A 15,080-nucleotide genomic window follows, 5' to 3' on the forward strand; every position below is an offset into this window, starting at 1 on the left:
AGCCTACCTAGATGCCTTAGCAGATCAAGCATAACCCATACACTTTATTGAAGAAAACAAAGACTCTACTTACTTACTCCTAACTATCTTCCCTTTACACCTGCCTGCCAGACACCTCCAGTTGCCACTCCTGGTCCTATATACTAGGAGCCTTGATGCCCTCACTCAGCAACCTGACTCCTCACACCTGACCCCTGCCACACCTAATTCAATCGGCCCCTTATTAGCCCCTCCCAATGCAACCCCAACTGCTTTCTAATAAGGTTTAGGGAGATGATTTCTCTGCAAGTCAGTATCTTGCTCTTTTTTGGTGGAGCAGGGGTTCTGTGCTCTAGGGGATGAGGGGGCTTGGGTGTTGGGGGGGGAAGAGTGTGGGATGTTTTGCTTTGGGGTGCAAGGGGGCTTGGCCCTGGGTGGGCGGGAGCAGGGGGCACATTGCTCTGGAACATGGGGGGGCTTGGGCTGTTGGGGGGGTGGGCTGGAGTGGAGGATGTGTTGCTTTGGAGCATAGGGGGCCCGGGCTGTTGATGGGGATGGAGTGGGGTGTGTTGCTCTGGGGTATGAGGAGGCTTGGGTTGTTGGGGGGGCTGGAGTGGGGGGCATCGCTCTGGGGCATGAGATGGCTCAGGGCTCAGGCCTTTGTGGGGCAGGCTGGAGCAGGGGGCGCGTTGCTCTGGGGCACGAGGGGGCTCGGGCCTAGTGGGGAGGCTGAAGCCTGAACATGACAGCTGCTTTGCTACCCCCATATCCGCGTTGCCAAGGCAACGAGAGCGGCTCGGAATCACATGACCGTCCCCAAGATGGCGGCGCCCAAGCAGGCGTCACGTGACTCCCGGGCCAAGATGGCGGCGCCCAGCAGTTGCGGCCCGGCGCTGTCCCTGCGCGTGGTGGCCGAGTGCGGGCTGAGCAAGGCCCGGGCCTGCGAGCTGCGGCTGCCGCACGGCCCCGTGCTCAGCCCGGTCTTCATGCCCGTGGGCACGCAGGGCACCATGAAGGGGATCACGGCCCGGCAGCTGGAGGGGCTGGGCTGCCGCATCTGCCTGGGCAACACCTACCACCTGGGCATGAGGCCGGTGAGTGACCCCCCCGGCTGGGGGGCCTGACCCCCACCTCCCCTCCCCCACCTACCACCTGGGCATGAGGCCGGTGAGTGACCCCCCCCGGCTGGGGGGCCTGACCCCCATCTCCCCCCCCTCCCCCACCTACCACCTGGGCATGAGGCCGGTGAGTGACCCCCCCTGCTGGGGGGCCTGACCCCCATCTCCCCCCCTTCCCCACCTACCACCTGGGCATGAGGCCGGTGAGTGACCCCCCCGGCTGGGGGGCCTGACCCCCACCTCCCCTCCCCCACCTACCACCTGGGCATGAGGCCGGTGAGTGACCCCCCCGGCTGGGGGGCCTGACCCCCACCTCCCCTCCCCCACCTACCACCTGGGCATGAGGCCGGTGAGTGACCCCCCCGGCTGGGGGGCCTGACCCCCATCTCCCCTCCCCCACCTACCACCTGGGCATGAGGCCGGTGAGTGACCCCCCCCGGCTGGGGGGCCTGACCCCCATCTCCCCTCCCCCACCTACCACCTGGGCATGAGGCCGGTGAGTGACCCCCCCGGCTGGGGGGCCTGACCCCCATCTCCCCTCCCCCACCTACCACCTGGGCATGAGGCCGGTGAGTGACCCCCCCGGCTGGGGGACCTGACCCCCATCTCCCCTCCCCCACCTACCACCTGGGCATGAGGCCGGTGAGTGACCCCCCCGGCTGGGGGGCCTGACCCCCATCTCCCCTCCCCCACCTACCACCTGGGCATGAGGCCGGTGAGTGACCCCCCCGGCTGGGGGGCCTGACCCCCATCTCCCCTCCCCCACCTACCACCTGGGCATGAGGCCGGTGAGTGACCCCCCCGGCTGGGGGGCCTGACCCCCATCTCCCCCCCTCCCCCACCTACCACCTGGGCATGAGGCCGGTGAGTGACCCCCCCGGCTGGGGGGCCTGACCCCCATCTCCCCCCCTCCCCCACCTACCACCTGGGCATGAGGCCGGTGAGTGACCCCCCCGGCTGGGGGGCCTGACCCCCATCTCCCCCCCTCCCCCACCTACCACCTGGGCATGAGGCCGGTGAGTGACCCCCCCCGGCTGGGGGGCCTGACCCCCATCTCCCCCCCCTCCCCCACCTACCACCTGGGCATGAGGCCGGTGAGTGACCCCCCCCGGCTGGGGGGCCTGACCCCCATCTCCCCCCCCTCCCCCACCTACCACCTGGGCATGAGGCCGGTGAGTGACCCCCCCCGGCTGGGGGGCCTGACCCCCATCTCCCCCCCCTCCCCCACCTACCACCTGGGCATGAGGCCGGTGAGTGACCCCCCCCGGCTGGGGGGCCTGACCCCCATCTCCCCCCCCTCCCCCACCTACCACCTGGGCATGAGGCCGGTGAGTGACCCCCCCCGGCTGGGGGGCCTGACCCCCATCTCCCCCCCCTCCCCCACCTACCACCTGGGCATGAGGCCGGTGAGTGACCCCCCCCGGCTGGGGGGCCTGACCCCCATCTCCCCCCCCTCCCCCACCTACCACCTGGGCATGAGGCCGGTGAGTGACCCCCCCCGGCTGGGGGGCCTGACCCCCATCTCCCCCCCCTCCCCCACCTACCACCTGGGCATGAGGCCGGTGAGTGACCCCCCCCGGCTGGGGGGCCTGACCCCCATCTCCCCCCCTCCCCCACCTACCACCTGGGCATGAGGCCGGTGAGTGACCCCGCCGGCTGGGGGGGCCTGACCCCCACCTCCCCTCCCCCACCTACCACCTGGGCATGAGGCCGGTGAGTGACCCCCCCCGGCTGGGGGGGCCTGACCCCCACCTCCCCTCCCCCACTTACCACCTGGGCATGAGGCCGGTGAGTGACCCCCCCGGCTGGGGGGGCCTGACCCCCACCTCCCCTCCCCCACCTACCACCTGGGCATGAGGCCGGTGAGTGACCCCCCCGGCTGGGGGGGCCTGACCCCCACCTCCCCTCCCCCACCTACCACCTGGGCATGAGGCCGGTGAGTGACCCCCCCCGGCTGGGGGGGCCTGACCCCCACCTCCCCTCCCCCACCTACCACCTGGGCATGAGGCCGGTGAGTGAGCCCCCCGGCTGGGGGGCCTGACCCCCATCTCCCCTCCCCCACCTACCACCTGGGCATGAGGCCGGTGAGTGAGCCCCCCGGCTGGGGGGCCTGACCCCCATCTCCCCCCCTCCCCCACCTACCACCTGGGCATGAGGCCGGTGAGTGACCCCGCCGGCTGGGGGGGCCTGACCCCCACCTCCCCTCCCCCACCTACCACCTGGGCATGAGGCCGGTGAGTGACCCCCCCGGCTGGGGGGGCCTGACCCCCACCTCCCCTCCCCCACCTACCACCTGGGCATGAGGCCGGTGAGTGACCCCCCCGGCTGGGGGGGCCTGACCCCCACCTCCCCTCCCCCACCTACCACCTGGGCATGAGGCCGGTGAGTGACCCCCCCGGCTGGGGGGGCCTGACCCCCACCTCCCCTCCCCCACCTACCACCTGGGCATGAGGCCGGTGAGTGACCCCCCCGGCTGGGGGGGCCTGACCCCCACCTCCCCTCCCCCACCTACCACCTGGGCATGAGGCCGGTGAGTGAGCCCCCCGGCTGGGGGGCCTGACCCCCATCTCCCCTCCCCCACCTACCACCTGGGCATGAGGCCGGTGAGTGAGCCCCCCGGCTGGGGGGCCTGACCCCCATCTCCCCTCCCCCACCTACCACCTGGGCATGAGGCCGGTGAGTGACCCCCCCGGCTGGGGGGCCTGACCCCCATCTCCCCTCCCCCACCTACCACCTGGGCATGAGGCCGGTGAGTGACTCCCCCGGCTGGGGGGCCTGACCCCCATCTCCCCTCCCCCACCTACCACCTGGGCATGAGGCCGGTGAGTGAGCCCCCCGGCTGGGGGGCCTGACCCCCATCTCCCCTCCCCCACCTACCACCTGGGCATGAGGCCGGTGAGTGAGCCCCCCGGCTGGGGGGCCTGACCCCCATCTCCCCTCCCCCACCTACCACTTGGGCATGAGGCCGGTGAGTGTCCCTGTCCCTGCAATCTAGGAGTAGTCTGTAGGATGGGTGCAATCCTGGTTGGGGGGAGTTGTTAGCTGGTGCTTCTGGAGGTCTGGTTTCTGGAGAAGCCTTGGGGTTGTGTTCACATTTCTAACCCTTCTAAATCCACCGCAGGGGCCTGAGCTCATCAAACAAGCCAACGGCCTTCACGGGTTCATGAACTGGCAACAGAACCTTCTCACGGTGAGTGGCGCTGGCCAGGGCTGGGCGAGGAGGCGTGTTTCAGAGGCCTGATCCCTGTGGATTGGTGGCAATGGGGGAAGCAGGTTAGAAGCCAGGCACTCCGGCAGCCTCTCATGGGAGCTTGGCTCTGGGGGGTGAATTGGGGCCCCTCTGGGCAGCATGCAGGGTGGGTGGTTAGGATTGGGGCCCTTGTGGGTAGCGTGCCACGACATTTCAGAGTTGGGTGGCAGCATGGGGCTCCGGCATGTTTCCCCTGTGCTAACTCTTACGTGGCGGCCGGCGTTTCTTATCTGGGGCTTTTCTTGACTGTTGTTTTGTTCTGGGTTTGTACAGCACCTCGTACCGCCATGGGGTCGTAGGTGCTACCGTAATACACCTAATACATAATGTACAGCCCCTAGCACCATGGGCCACGATGGGTGCCTAGGTGCTACCGTAATACACCTAATAGATAATACAGAGAGTACATTTAGTGCTAGTGGAAGGTCCCACGTTGAAGCGGCTTCTCTACTGTGTATCTACAGGCTTAGCCTGGGCACCAGCAGGGCAAGCTCCCTCCAAGATGCTGCCCGTAGGCAACCTGCCTCTTTGCTGCCCCGGGAGCGAGCGGGGAAGCCTCTGAGGCGGCTGTTTAGCACCATTTGCCTCACTGAGCACCCGGGAGAGGGTGACTAGCAAGGGGCCTCGTGGTGAAGGCGTTGGTCTGGCACTTGGGGGATCTGGGTTTGATTGCCGGCTCTGCGGCTGACTCCCTGCGGGACTTGCAGTGACTGCCCGTGCCTCAGTTTCCCCATCTGCAAAGAGGGCGTTGGAAGCAAGCTCACTAATGACTGAAGTGCTGGGATGCTCCAGTGATGGCCCCATGGAACAATCGAGGTAGATGGGCCACTGTCAACCTGGAGTGGGCTCAAAGCAGAGGCCTGGAGTCTCTGGTCCCCTCCCTCGAGCTGTCCAGCCTCCCTTCTCCCCGTGTTGCACCCTTGATCCCTGGACAGTCTCTCCGGCATAAATCTCAGCGCCCGCAGGCCCAGTATTCTCTAGCTCTTGATGGGTTTGTTCACAGGACAGCGGCGGGTTCCAGATGGTCTCCCTGGTGGAGCTGTCCGAGGTGACGGAGGAGGGCGTCCGCTTCCGGTCTCCGTACGATGGGGAAGAGATCCTGCTGACGCCGGAGAAATCCATCGAAATCCAGAACGCGCTGGGTAACTCGTGCTGTGTGGGAGCCGCTGGCGGGGTCCCTGGTGCCTGCCAGTGACTGCACAGGATGGGCTCGTCCTTTAAAAAGGCTCCCCAAGGTGCAGACCAACCGAGAAAAGGGATTTTGAGTCTGAGCTGGTAACTCCGTAGGGGGCACTTGGAGGCAGTGCTGACCCCAGTGCCCTGGTGCTGTACTGCTGGAGCAGGGTGGGGCGCTCATCAGGGAGTGTTTATCCCAGCGCCCCAGGGCAGTACCGGAGGGTTGCTGTGCTCTGGGGGAAGAAGGGAGGTAAGTGAGATCCGCTTCTGTGATTATCGAATCTCCCCATGGAGTTCGGCCCGTGGGGTGAGCTCTGGCCAGACCTCCCTGTTCTGTTACCTTCTGCCTCCCTAATTCCCTGTTGCCTGGTGGGGCTGAGCCCTGGCGCGTTGCTTCCGTGGGTCGCACGTTGCCTCGCGTACTGCCGCACCGGTGCGGGGAGAGACCGGGGAACCGGTCACTCTGGTTCCTTCCCGTGCTGGGCTGCCCGTTCGAATCCTGCGGGCGCTGGGAGCAATGGAAAGTCACGGCTGTCCGCTGGCTGCTTAGTGGAATGAGTCTGGTGGGTCTCAGACCACGTCAAGTGCCAGCCGCCCTCAGAGGGGTAATTAAATAACTCCCCCCTCCCCCCCGACTCAGCAGCCGCAGCAGGCCTTAGACACACCTCATTCTCCTTTGCCTGCAGGGGAGCGTGTGTGGGGTTAAATAACAGGCATCAGCCTTCAGGGCTTGGCTCCTTAAAGGAAGCAAAAGGACAGTAAGGGGGGGAGGGGGGGAACAAACTCTCCAGGAAAGAGCAGAGAAAATTCCCTGCTAATTCCTCCAGTGGGCGCCCTGCTGGGAAAAGTGCTGTGTTCGGAGCTGCCCATCATTGTGTGACTCAGAGCAGAGTTGGTGGCGTGCGCTGGGCGAATAAGACGGGAGAGATCTCCGCCAAACGGAGTCGAGTGGCTTGAAACTCTGCCCCTGGCTTTCACGGCTCGTCTCGGAGAAGCCCAGTCTTTGGGAGGCTGGTTTCTCCGTCCTCCAGCCGCTGCTCGGCCTGCCTCGGTGGTCAGAGTCACGCCGCGTGGGCGCTCGGTCCCGGGAGCTGTCGGTGAGCTGGCCTCGGGAGATCAGCTGAGACGCTGCCTTGGCACCAGCAGCGGGAACCCCAGGCCTGCGGCTTGGCTCGGCCTGAAGGGGAGTCCCCGGTGGAGTGGAAAAAGCAACTGCCCTGGGAAATCGGGAAGAGTGAAGCTAACGTAACTCTGGGAACGGTTTAGGCCCCGGTCCTGCAACGGGGCTTGGGAGGGGTCAGTGCTTTGAAGACATTAATTGCTGTTTATGCTTTTCCTTTGGTTAAAGCAGAGTAGGGTCTAGTGGGTTGAGGGGAGGGGGGCTAGGAGCCAGGACTCCTGGGTTCTCTCCCTGATCCAGAAGGGGAGTGGGCTGCATTGGTTAGAGTGAAGGGCAGAGGGTTGGGAGCCAGGATTCTTGGGTCCTGTTCTGGGCGGGGATGTGAAGTTCAGGGCAGAGAATCAGAGCCATCCCCCTAGAGATTGGCCCTCCCCCGGCTCGCGGGGCCCAGCTCAGGCTGCCTCTCCCTCGTTCCCTTCCTAGGCTCAGACATCATGATGCAGCTGGATGACGTGGTGAGCAGTACTGTCACGGGGCCCCGGGTGGAGGAAGCCATGTACAGGTTCGTCGAGTCTCTATAGTGCCCCCCCCCCCCCGCCTTCTGTGCCTGGTGGATAACTCCCAGCAGAGCCTTCCCCAAGTGGCGGTGTCCGGATGATGAACAGGTGCCCCATTCAGGCTCCCCCGCCCCCTGCTTTATCCCTCGCCCCAGGAGCTTGGGGGGGGTGGGGTGGGGGGTTTAACCCTTGGCAGACCGGATCCTCGTCGCCTGGGGGCCCAGCTGTGGGCAGGCCGAGGGCGTTCCCCTCTCGCCCAGTTCACCCCCCATGTGGGTTGTCGTCATCTCTGGAGTCTGATTTTTGTCACCGTGTTGCCCTGCCTGCGTGTTCCTCCTTGGCGGGGGTACCCCCGGATGGGGGGGGGTACAGTGGGACTCTAACAGGGAGGCTGGGTACGCCACTAGGGTGGGAATCAGGATACCAGGGTTCTGCACCTGACTTGGCCATCTGATGGCTTCAGTCGCTGACTCGCTCTGCCTTGTTTTCCCATCTCTAACATGGGGACAGGGCTAATCCCTAGCTCCCGGCTGAGCTGCTGTCTATCTCCAAGTGCTTGCCGAAGCAGGTCCCTATCATGACTATCCTCTTTTGACAGATGGGGAAACTGAGGCACGGGGCAGTGAAGTGGCTTGTGCAGGGTGGTGCGGCAGGTTGGGGGCAGGGCTGGGAACAGAACCAAGTCCCAGGCCAGGGCTCTATCCGTGAGGCCCCGCTGCCTCCGACTCTCCCGTGGGGTGGCAGGGACTGAGTGGGCCGCGTGCGTTGCAGGTCGATTCGCTGGCTGGACCGCTGCATCGCCGCCAACAACAAACCCGACAAGCAGAACCTCTTCGCCATCATCCAGGGCGGGCTGGACCCTGCCCTCCGCACCAAGTGTCTGGAAGGTAATGGAGACCTGGACAATGGTAATTCTTCCCGTGTCTAGATAGACTGTGAGCTCCTTGGGACGGGCCTGATCTCGGGCGGGGCCTCGGTGCTCCTGGACCTGTTGCTGAGCGGTTTCACCTCTCCGGAGCTTAGAGTGACCAGACAGCAAGTGTGAAAAATCGGGATGGGGGTGGGGGGTAATAGGAGCCTATATAAGATAAAGTCCCAAGTATCGGGACTGTCCCTATAAAATGGGACATCTGGTCACCTGGTCACCCTACCGGAGCTGCCGGGAAGCCGGGCAGGGCCTGGTTTGGGCTCGCCAGCCCTGCTTTGGTCGTGAGAGCTGTGCGGGGCCGTGATGCCTGCGGCGGGTAGCCCCCAGCTGGCTTTGGGGTAGGATTTGGAGCTGCTGGGAAAACTGAGGGCGCTAACCCATGGGATGGGGGCACACCCTGGGGGTGGGGCAAAGCAAGGGGGTGTAGAAGCTGCATCTGCCCCCTTAGCTTGTGGAGACCCTCACGAGGGTGTGGGTGGGAGCGATCCTGCCCTCCCCCTCCCCCCTTAGGGACGGGACCTTCCCAGTTCTGTTTCCATCCCCAGAGATGACGCAGCGGGACGTGCCCGGCTTTGCCATCGGGGGGCTGAGCGGCGGCGAGGCAAAGGACCACTTCTGGAAGATGGTGACCCTCAGCACCGACCGCCTCCCCAGGGGGAAGCCCCGCTACCTCATGGGGGTCGGGTAGGTGTCGGCGCTGAGCAGTGCCGGCTCCCCCTTCTCCTGGAGCTTTCGGCTGGACTTGGCGTCTCGGGGGACTGGCTCAGGGATTGTCCCGTCTATGCAGCACCCGCTGCGCTGAGCTTTGGCCCAGCCTGTGGGGCAGGGGGTGCTTCATGCTGCCGAACCAAGGGGGTTCAGGCACCGGGGAGCCTGGGGCAGCGGTGCTTCATGCTGCCGAACCGAGGGGGTTCAGGCACCGGGGAGCCTGGGGCAGCGGTGCTTCATGCTGCCGAACCGAGGGGGTTCAGGCGCTTGAGGCCTATTGTACAAGTTGAAGCCTAAACATGGCTGCTTAGTTACCCCACTTCCTCTTGGGTCATGGGAGGGGAACACATGACCCTTCGCCAAGAGGTACGGCCCACACATGGGCAGGGCCCCAATCCTAACATCCCTTCCCCACCCATGTGCTTCACCCTGCCCTCCAGAGACCCCCCCCCCACTGGGGCAGAGGGGGCTTGGGTCATCTCACCCCCTCCTTGAGGTTCCCCAGGCTTGGGCTGGAGCCTGGCTCTGCTGGGTGTCGGGGCCCTAGGCTGAGACCCGACATGCTCGTGGGCCAGTTTGCAGAGCTGCCGTCTCCCCTCTGCAGCTACGCCACGGACCTGGTGGTCTGCGTCGCCCTGGGCTGCGACATGTTCGACTGCGTCTTCCCCACCCGGACGGCGGTGAGTGGCTGCCCCCTGGGGATGGGGCGGGGGTCAGTCTGCCCGTCTACACCCTGGGCTGCTCTTCTGTGTGCTGGGATGCCCCCATAGTGACGGGCAGGCAGTTGGGATCACACCCCACCCACCCCATAACCCCGTCCCAGTAACCAGCCAGATCCTTCCTCTCCCAGCGCTTCGGCTCGGCCCTGGTGCCCTGGGGCTCCCTGCCGGTGAAGAACAAGCAGTTCGCCAAGGACTTCCGGCCTATTGATGAGAACTGCGGCTGCCCCACCTGCCGCAGGTGCGTGCCCTGGGTCGGGGGAGCAGGGCCCCTCCCCGTGGCCCCATCCTCACCCCGCAGACGGGCTGGGAGCTAGCTGCTGTACCAGGCACCTCGAAGTGGGTTGGTGCTCGGGGGCATTGGGTCCCCACCCTCAGCACAGATCTCCTGCCCTGGTGAGGGGGATGGAGGACAGAGTTGCCCCCACCCCAGGGTACTGACCCTGGATCTCTGCCTTTCTCTCGGCCCTGGCTCTTCGCTGGGAGCTTCTGTGTGTCTCTCGAGCGCTGTCCCTTTGGAGGCTGCCCTGTGGGGGGGGTCGGTTCCTGTGGCCTGCACCTCCTTCACCGCGGCGTTTCCCCGTCCCAGGTACAGCCGGGCCTTCCTGCACGCCCTGTTCCGCAGCGAGACGGCAGCCCTGCACCTCCTCACCGTGCACAACATCGCCTACCAGGTGAGTCCCCAGGGCGCCCGCCCCCTGGAGTGCCACCCTCTGTGCCGGCCGTTAACCGCCCTGGAGGCTGGGGGGCGAAGCGGGGCTGTTACATTTGCTGCTGCTTCCTCCCCGGAGCCAGGCAGGTTCTGGGTGTGTGGTGAGCCTGTGGGTCTGTCCCCAGTCGGTGCGGGAGGAGACGTGGGCAGTATCCGGGCTGTTCAGGGTGTAATCTGCCCCCCCCCCATCCCCTCCCCCAGCTGAATCTGATGCAGTCGATCCGGGAGAGCATCGTGGAGCAGAGGTTCCCGCAGTTCGTCCAGGACTTCATGAGAACCATGTACGGCAGCCGGGAGCAGTACCCCCCATGGGCCGTGGAGGCCCTGGCCTCGGTCAATATCACTCTGGAGTGACGGCAGGTGGGGGGGAGGTTGTTTTACAAAGAAGATGAGCTTGGAGGAGCACAAAGACTCTTTGGCCTGGATTATCCCAACTGCCCCGCACATGTCCCCCCCAGCAGATCCCCCTCAGCCCCCTGTGGTTGGAGGGGTCGGCCGTGCAGCCCAGCTGGCTGGAAGGATCAGGAACAAAGCCGGCCCCATCTTCGGAGGCCCGTGTCCAGCGGTGGCTGCTCTTCCCAGCATCTCCTGCATGGGACGAGGGGGGTCGGCGAGTCTGCAGCACAGAGCTCCTCTGTGCAAAAGGTTCTGGGTAACACGGCAGCCCCAGATCAGGAGCAAGGGCGGTGCCTGGGTTGTGGGGTCCAAAGAGTTAAAACCCAGCAGCCTCCAAGCTCGTTAAGAAAGAGGCGTGGGAATGATTTTAAACTTGGTTTTTGTTTTACTGTTTTCCCCATCACCCCCCCCTTTTGTACGCGGTTTGTAATTAATGGTTGGGGTTTTAACGAGGCGGAGCCAGGCCCTCCGCTCCCCACGGGGCCGGGCACTGCCCCCCAGCCCCCAATAAAAGCGGTGAAGCTGCCAGTGGAAGTGGATCAGACTGTTGGGGGGGAGCTGACTTGGGGGGCTGTGGCTGCCCCGGGGTGCAGACTGGGCCCCTCCACACCTGTCTGCTCGCAGGTGCACTAGATTCCCGGAGCCACCCACGGGGCAGGGCACACGTCTGCTTGTGACTTGGAGAGGTGGGCAAATCCCCTTACAGCAGGTACAGTGGGAGGGAGTCCCAGAGCTCTCCTGCGTCTCTTGGGTTGGGTCTGAACCTGCTCCAGGGCATCCGTCTCTAGGCTGTGGTGCAGGGGCTGTTTCTACAGGGGCCCTGCGCTCAGATGCAGCCACTTCTGGGGTGGGACCTGGCAGCTGTTCAGCAGTGGTACAGCACCAGCAGTGCGCATGGAGCGAGCAGGTGCACTGGGAGGCAGGGCCAGGCCTGGGCGGTCTGGGGAAAGCTTTGGGGGTCACCTCCGACCTGTTCTGTGTCTGATGGCTGCTGATGTGGCTGGGGTCTGGGCCCAGGCTTGTGGGTTCTCCCCTCTCCCCCACCTCAGGGAGGATCTAGCCAGTCTCTCCACTGGCGGCCTGTTACAGACCCTACTGGGTGCCCCCATCCCTATGCACTGGGTGGGGGGAGGAGAGGAAGCAGGGCCTAGTGGTTAGGATATGAGCTGGGGCCTCCTGGACCTGGCTTCAAGTCCTTGCTCTGCCCACAGCCTCCCCCTGTGATCTTGCGCCAGTGGCTTAGTGTCTCTGTGCCTCAGTTTCCCCATGGGTATAGGGGCACGAACAGCCTGGCCTCCCTGCTTAGAACTGGAGCGTCTGCAGCGCTGTGAGGATCCCATTCCCCTTCCATACCCCCCGCTCCTGCCTCTCCCTCAAGCCCAGCCCCGGGGGGCCCCCACCACCTGCACCCCAGCAGGGTGTGATCTGCTCCCTGGGGGAACCAGCTGCTGGGAGTGGGAGGTTCCCCCCTCGGCCAGCAGGGGGCAGCAGGGGCCCGGCGAAAGCGGGGCTCCGGCGGCGCCGCAGCGAGCTCGGGAGGTTCTGCTGCGTGCCTGCGGGGGTGTTTACGGTAAGTGCGCTTCGCATCCTAACGGGGACCCTGCGCTGGCTTCTGGTCTGGAGCAGGGACTGCTGGGGGGGAGGGGTGATCCGGTACTAGAAGAACCCAGGAGTCCTGGCTCCCAGCCCCCCCTTCTCTAACCCAACCGGCCCCACTCCCCTCCCAGAACTGGCTCCCAGCCCCCCTGCTCTACCCATCAGCCCCCCCTACCCTACCCTCCCCTCACTGGGGAGAGAACCCAGGAGTCCTGGCTCCCAGCCCCCCTTCTCTAACCCAACCGCTCCCACTCCCCTCCCAGAGCTGGCAGAGAACCCAAGAGTCCTGGCTCCCAGCCCCCCTGCTCTAACCCACCAGCCCCCACACCCTACCCTACCCTCACTGGGGAGAGAACCCAGGAGTCCTGGCTCCCAGCCCCCCCTGCTCTAACCCAACCGGCCCCACTCCCCTCCCAGAACTGGCTCCCAGCCCCCCTGCTCTACCCACCAGCCCCCCCTACCCTACCCTCCCCTCACTGGGGAGAGAACCCAGGAGTCCTGGCTCCCAGCCCCCCCTTCTCTAACCCAACCGCTCCCACTCCCCTCCCAGAGCTGGCAGAGAACCCAAGAGTCCTGGCTCCCAGCCCCCCTGCTCTAACCCACCAGCCCCCACTACCCTACCCTACCCTCACTGGGGAGAGAACCCAGGAATCCTGGCTCCCAGCCCCCCCTTCTCTAACCCACCAGCCCCCACTCCCCTCCCAGAGTGCAGATCCTGTCTTGCCTGGGGGGGGTGCCTATGCCCGCCCACCCACCTGGCTTGCAGGGGCTTGTGCCCGGTAACGCAGCTGGCTGGGAAGATCTGGTGCATTTGTTAGCCCTGCCTGCTCCCTCATCCTGCGTTTGACCCGGGTTCCTCTCGTCCCTGCCAGCCGGAACAGGGCCGCCCAGGAAGGAACCCAAGGGGTGAGGGGCTGGGGGAAGGGTAGTGTTGCCCGGGCACCTGGTGAGTGGGTAAGCGACGCTGGCGCTGGGGCTCCTCTGTTCTGGGCAGATTCAGCTTTGCAAACCCTCCAGCGAAAGAGAGCGGCCTTGCCCGGGTCCCCCTGCCTGGGCCATGAGAATCACAGGGCAGGTGCTTGCCAGGCACGTGGCACCTATACCCTGCCTGGGGCATCTCTTCCAGCTGTGGTGCCCGGTACCCTGGGCAGCCCTGGTACATTGGGCAGTTGGCGATCAAGGGGTTAAGCTATACATGGGTTGGGCCCACGTGCCCCCCCCCAGGGATCTCCTAGCCAGGCCCCACCTGGCATGAGGCATTAACACAGGGTGTCATGGAGGGTGGGGTGTGGTGGTGAGGTGCCCTGGCCTAGGAGAAGGGGCAGAGAGTGGGGCCCAGTGTGGGGGGGAGCTGGGTGAGAGAGGGAGAGGAAGGGGGCCATGGTCCTGGGGGGGAGACATGCGCTAGTGCCAGGTGCACACTCAGGAGTACACACAGCGATGTCCAGGCTTGAGTCTGTTCCTGAGTGTGCACTATAGGCTGTGTGTGAATGCAGCTGTCAGGGGTCCCCTGCACCACCGGGAGGGGAGTGGGGGCTAGTGGTTAGAGCAGGGCGGCTGGCTTCTGTCCCCAGCTCTGGAAGGGGGGTGGGGGCTGGTGGGATAGAAAAAGGGGGGGGGGAGCCAGGACTCCTGGGTTCTCTCCCTGGCTCTGGGAGGGGAGTGGGGTCTAGTGGTTAGAGCAGCACACTTGGGAGCCAGGACTCCTGGGTTCTCTCCCTGGCTCTGGGAGGGGAGTGGGGGCTGGTGGGATAGAAAAGCGGGGTGGGGTGGGGGGGAGCCAGGACTCCTGGGTTCTCCCCCAAGCTATGGGAGGGGAATCAGGACTGATGGGTGAGAGCGGAGGAGGCTGGGAGCAGGACTCCTGGGTTCTATCCCAGCTCGAGGAGGGGAGTGGGGTCTAGTGGTTAGAGCAGGGCACTTGGGAGCCAGGACTCCTGGGTTCTCTCTGTAGTTCTGGGAGGGGAGTGGGGGCTGGTGGGTCAGAGCAGGGGGGGGGGGGGGCTGGAAGCCAGGACGCCTGGGTTCTCTCCCGGCTCTGGGAGGGGAGTGGGCGCTGGTGGATCAGAGCAGAGGAGCTGGGAGTCAGGACTCCTGGGTTCTCTCCCGTTCTGGGAGGGGAGTGGGTCAGAGCGGGGGGAGGGCTGGGAGCCAGGTGGCGGGGGGAGCGGGGGCATCTTGTCCCCCCCTCCCGGAGCCCGAGGGGTTAAGGAAGCGCCGCGCCCGCAGGTGGCCCAGGGAGGGGACAGGACAGCAGCCCCCAGGCGAGGGGCGGATCGGGGCGGCCCCTCCTGCTGGAAACCGCCCCCCACATCCCTGCCGGAGACCGAGGCGCGCTCAGCGGCGGCCTCCCCTCGCTCCGCCGCCTCCCTTCCCCTGCCTCCCGAGTCCGCCTGGCAGGGGCCGCTCGCCCCCCGGGGGCCGGGCCATGGGCTAGCGGGGGAGCCAAGGCGGGGGCCCCTCGCAGGCTGCTGCGGGCGCCGGGCACCAGTCCCTGGCAAGGCGAGGCTGATGGCACCAGCCGCTCGCTTCCTTCCACAGCCCCGGCAGCGGGGGGCCGAGAGCTGCTCCCGGATGCCCGCGCCGCCCCGCCATGCCCGTGGGCTCCGGCCGTAGCGGGCCGCCCTGGCCAGCGGCTCCCAGCACCCGCGAGCCGCCAGGGCGCAGCTGAGCGACGGCGGCGTCGAGAGCCAACATGGTGGAGCTGGAGAAGGAGGTGCTGCCCCTGCCCCCTCGCTACCGCTTCCGGGACCTGCTGCTGGGGGACTGGCAGGCCGACGAGAGGTGAGGGGAGCCCGGCGCTGGGGCCGGGGCCTGGGGG

At 65.9% G+C, this 15,080-nt stretch overlaps 2 protein-coding genes across 7 annotated transcripts in view; both read left to right on the forward strand.

Moving 5' to 3' along the window:
• The first annotated feature begins 800 nt into the window (after nt 1–800).
• On the forward strand, nt 801–11,191 carry QTRT1 (queuine tRNA-ribosyltransferase catalytic subunit 1). Its single transcript, XM_054013093.1, has 10 exons — nt 801–1,073; nt 4,219–4,287; nt 5,351–5,489; nt 7,127–7,205; nt 7,972–8,087; nt 8,674–8,812; nt 9,441–9,516; nt 9,687–9,796; nt 10,145–10,229; nt 10,469–11,191. Exons 1-10 carry the CDS (start codon nt 801–803, stop codon nt 10,619–10,621), a joined length of 1,239 nt encoding a protein of 412 aa, XP_053869068.1. The 3' UTR covers nt 10,622–11,191.
• Nucleotides 11,192–14,582: 3,391 nt separating this feature from the next.
• LOC128828485 (potassium channel subfamily T member 2-like) overlaps nt 14,583–15,080 on the forward strand; it is a 50,501-nt gene continuing 50,003 nt past the window's right edge. For all 6 annotated transcript variants that reach the window (XM_054013190.1, XM_054013193.1, XM_054013194.1 and 3 more), the window contains exon 1: nt 14,583–15,043. In XM_054013190.1, the coding sequence (XP_053869165.1) occupies nt 14,955–15,043 (89 nt within the window). In that variant the 5' untranslated portion in view covers nt 14,583–14,954. The remainder of the gene's footprint in view (nt 15,044–15,080) is intronic.

Source organism: Malaclemys terrapin, chromosome 23 (assembly GCF_027887155.1).
Source record: "Malaclemys terrapin pileata isolate rMalTer1 chromosome 23, rMalTer1.hap1, whole genome shotgun sequence".
In the NCBI taxonomy this organism is placed as follows: Eukaryota; Metazoa; Chordata; order Testudines; family Emydidae; genus Malaclemys; species Malaclemys terrapin.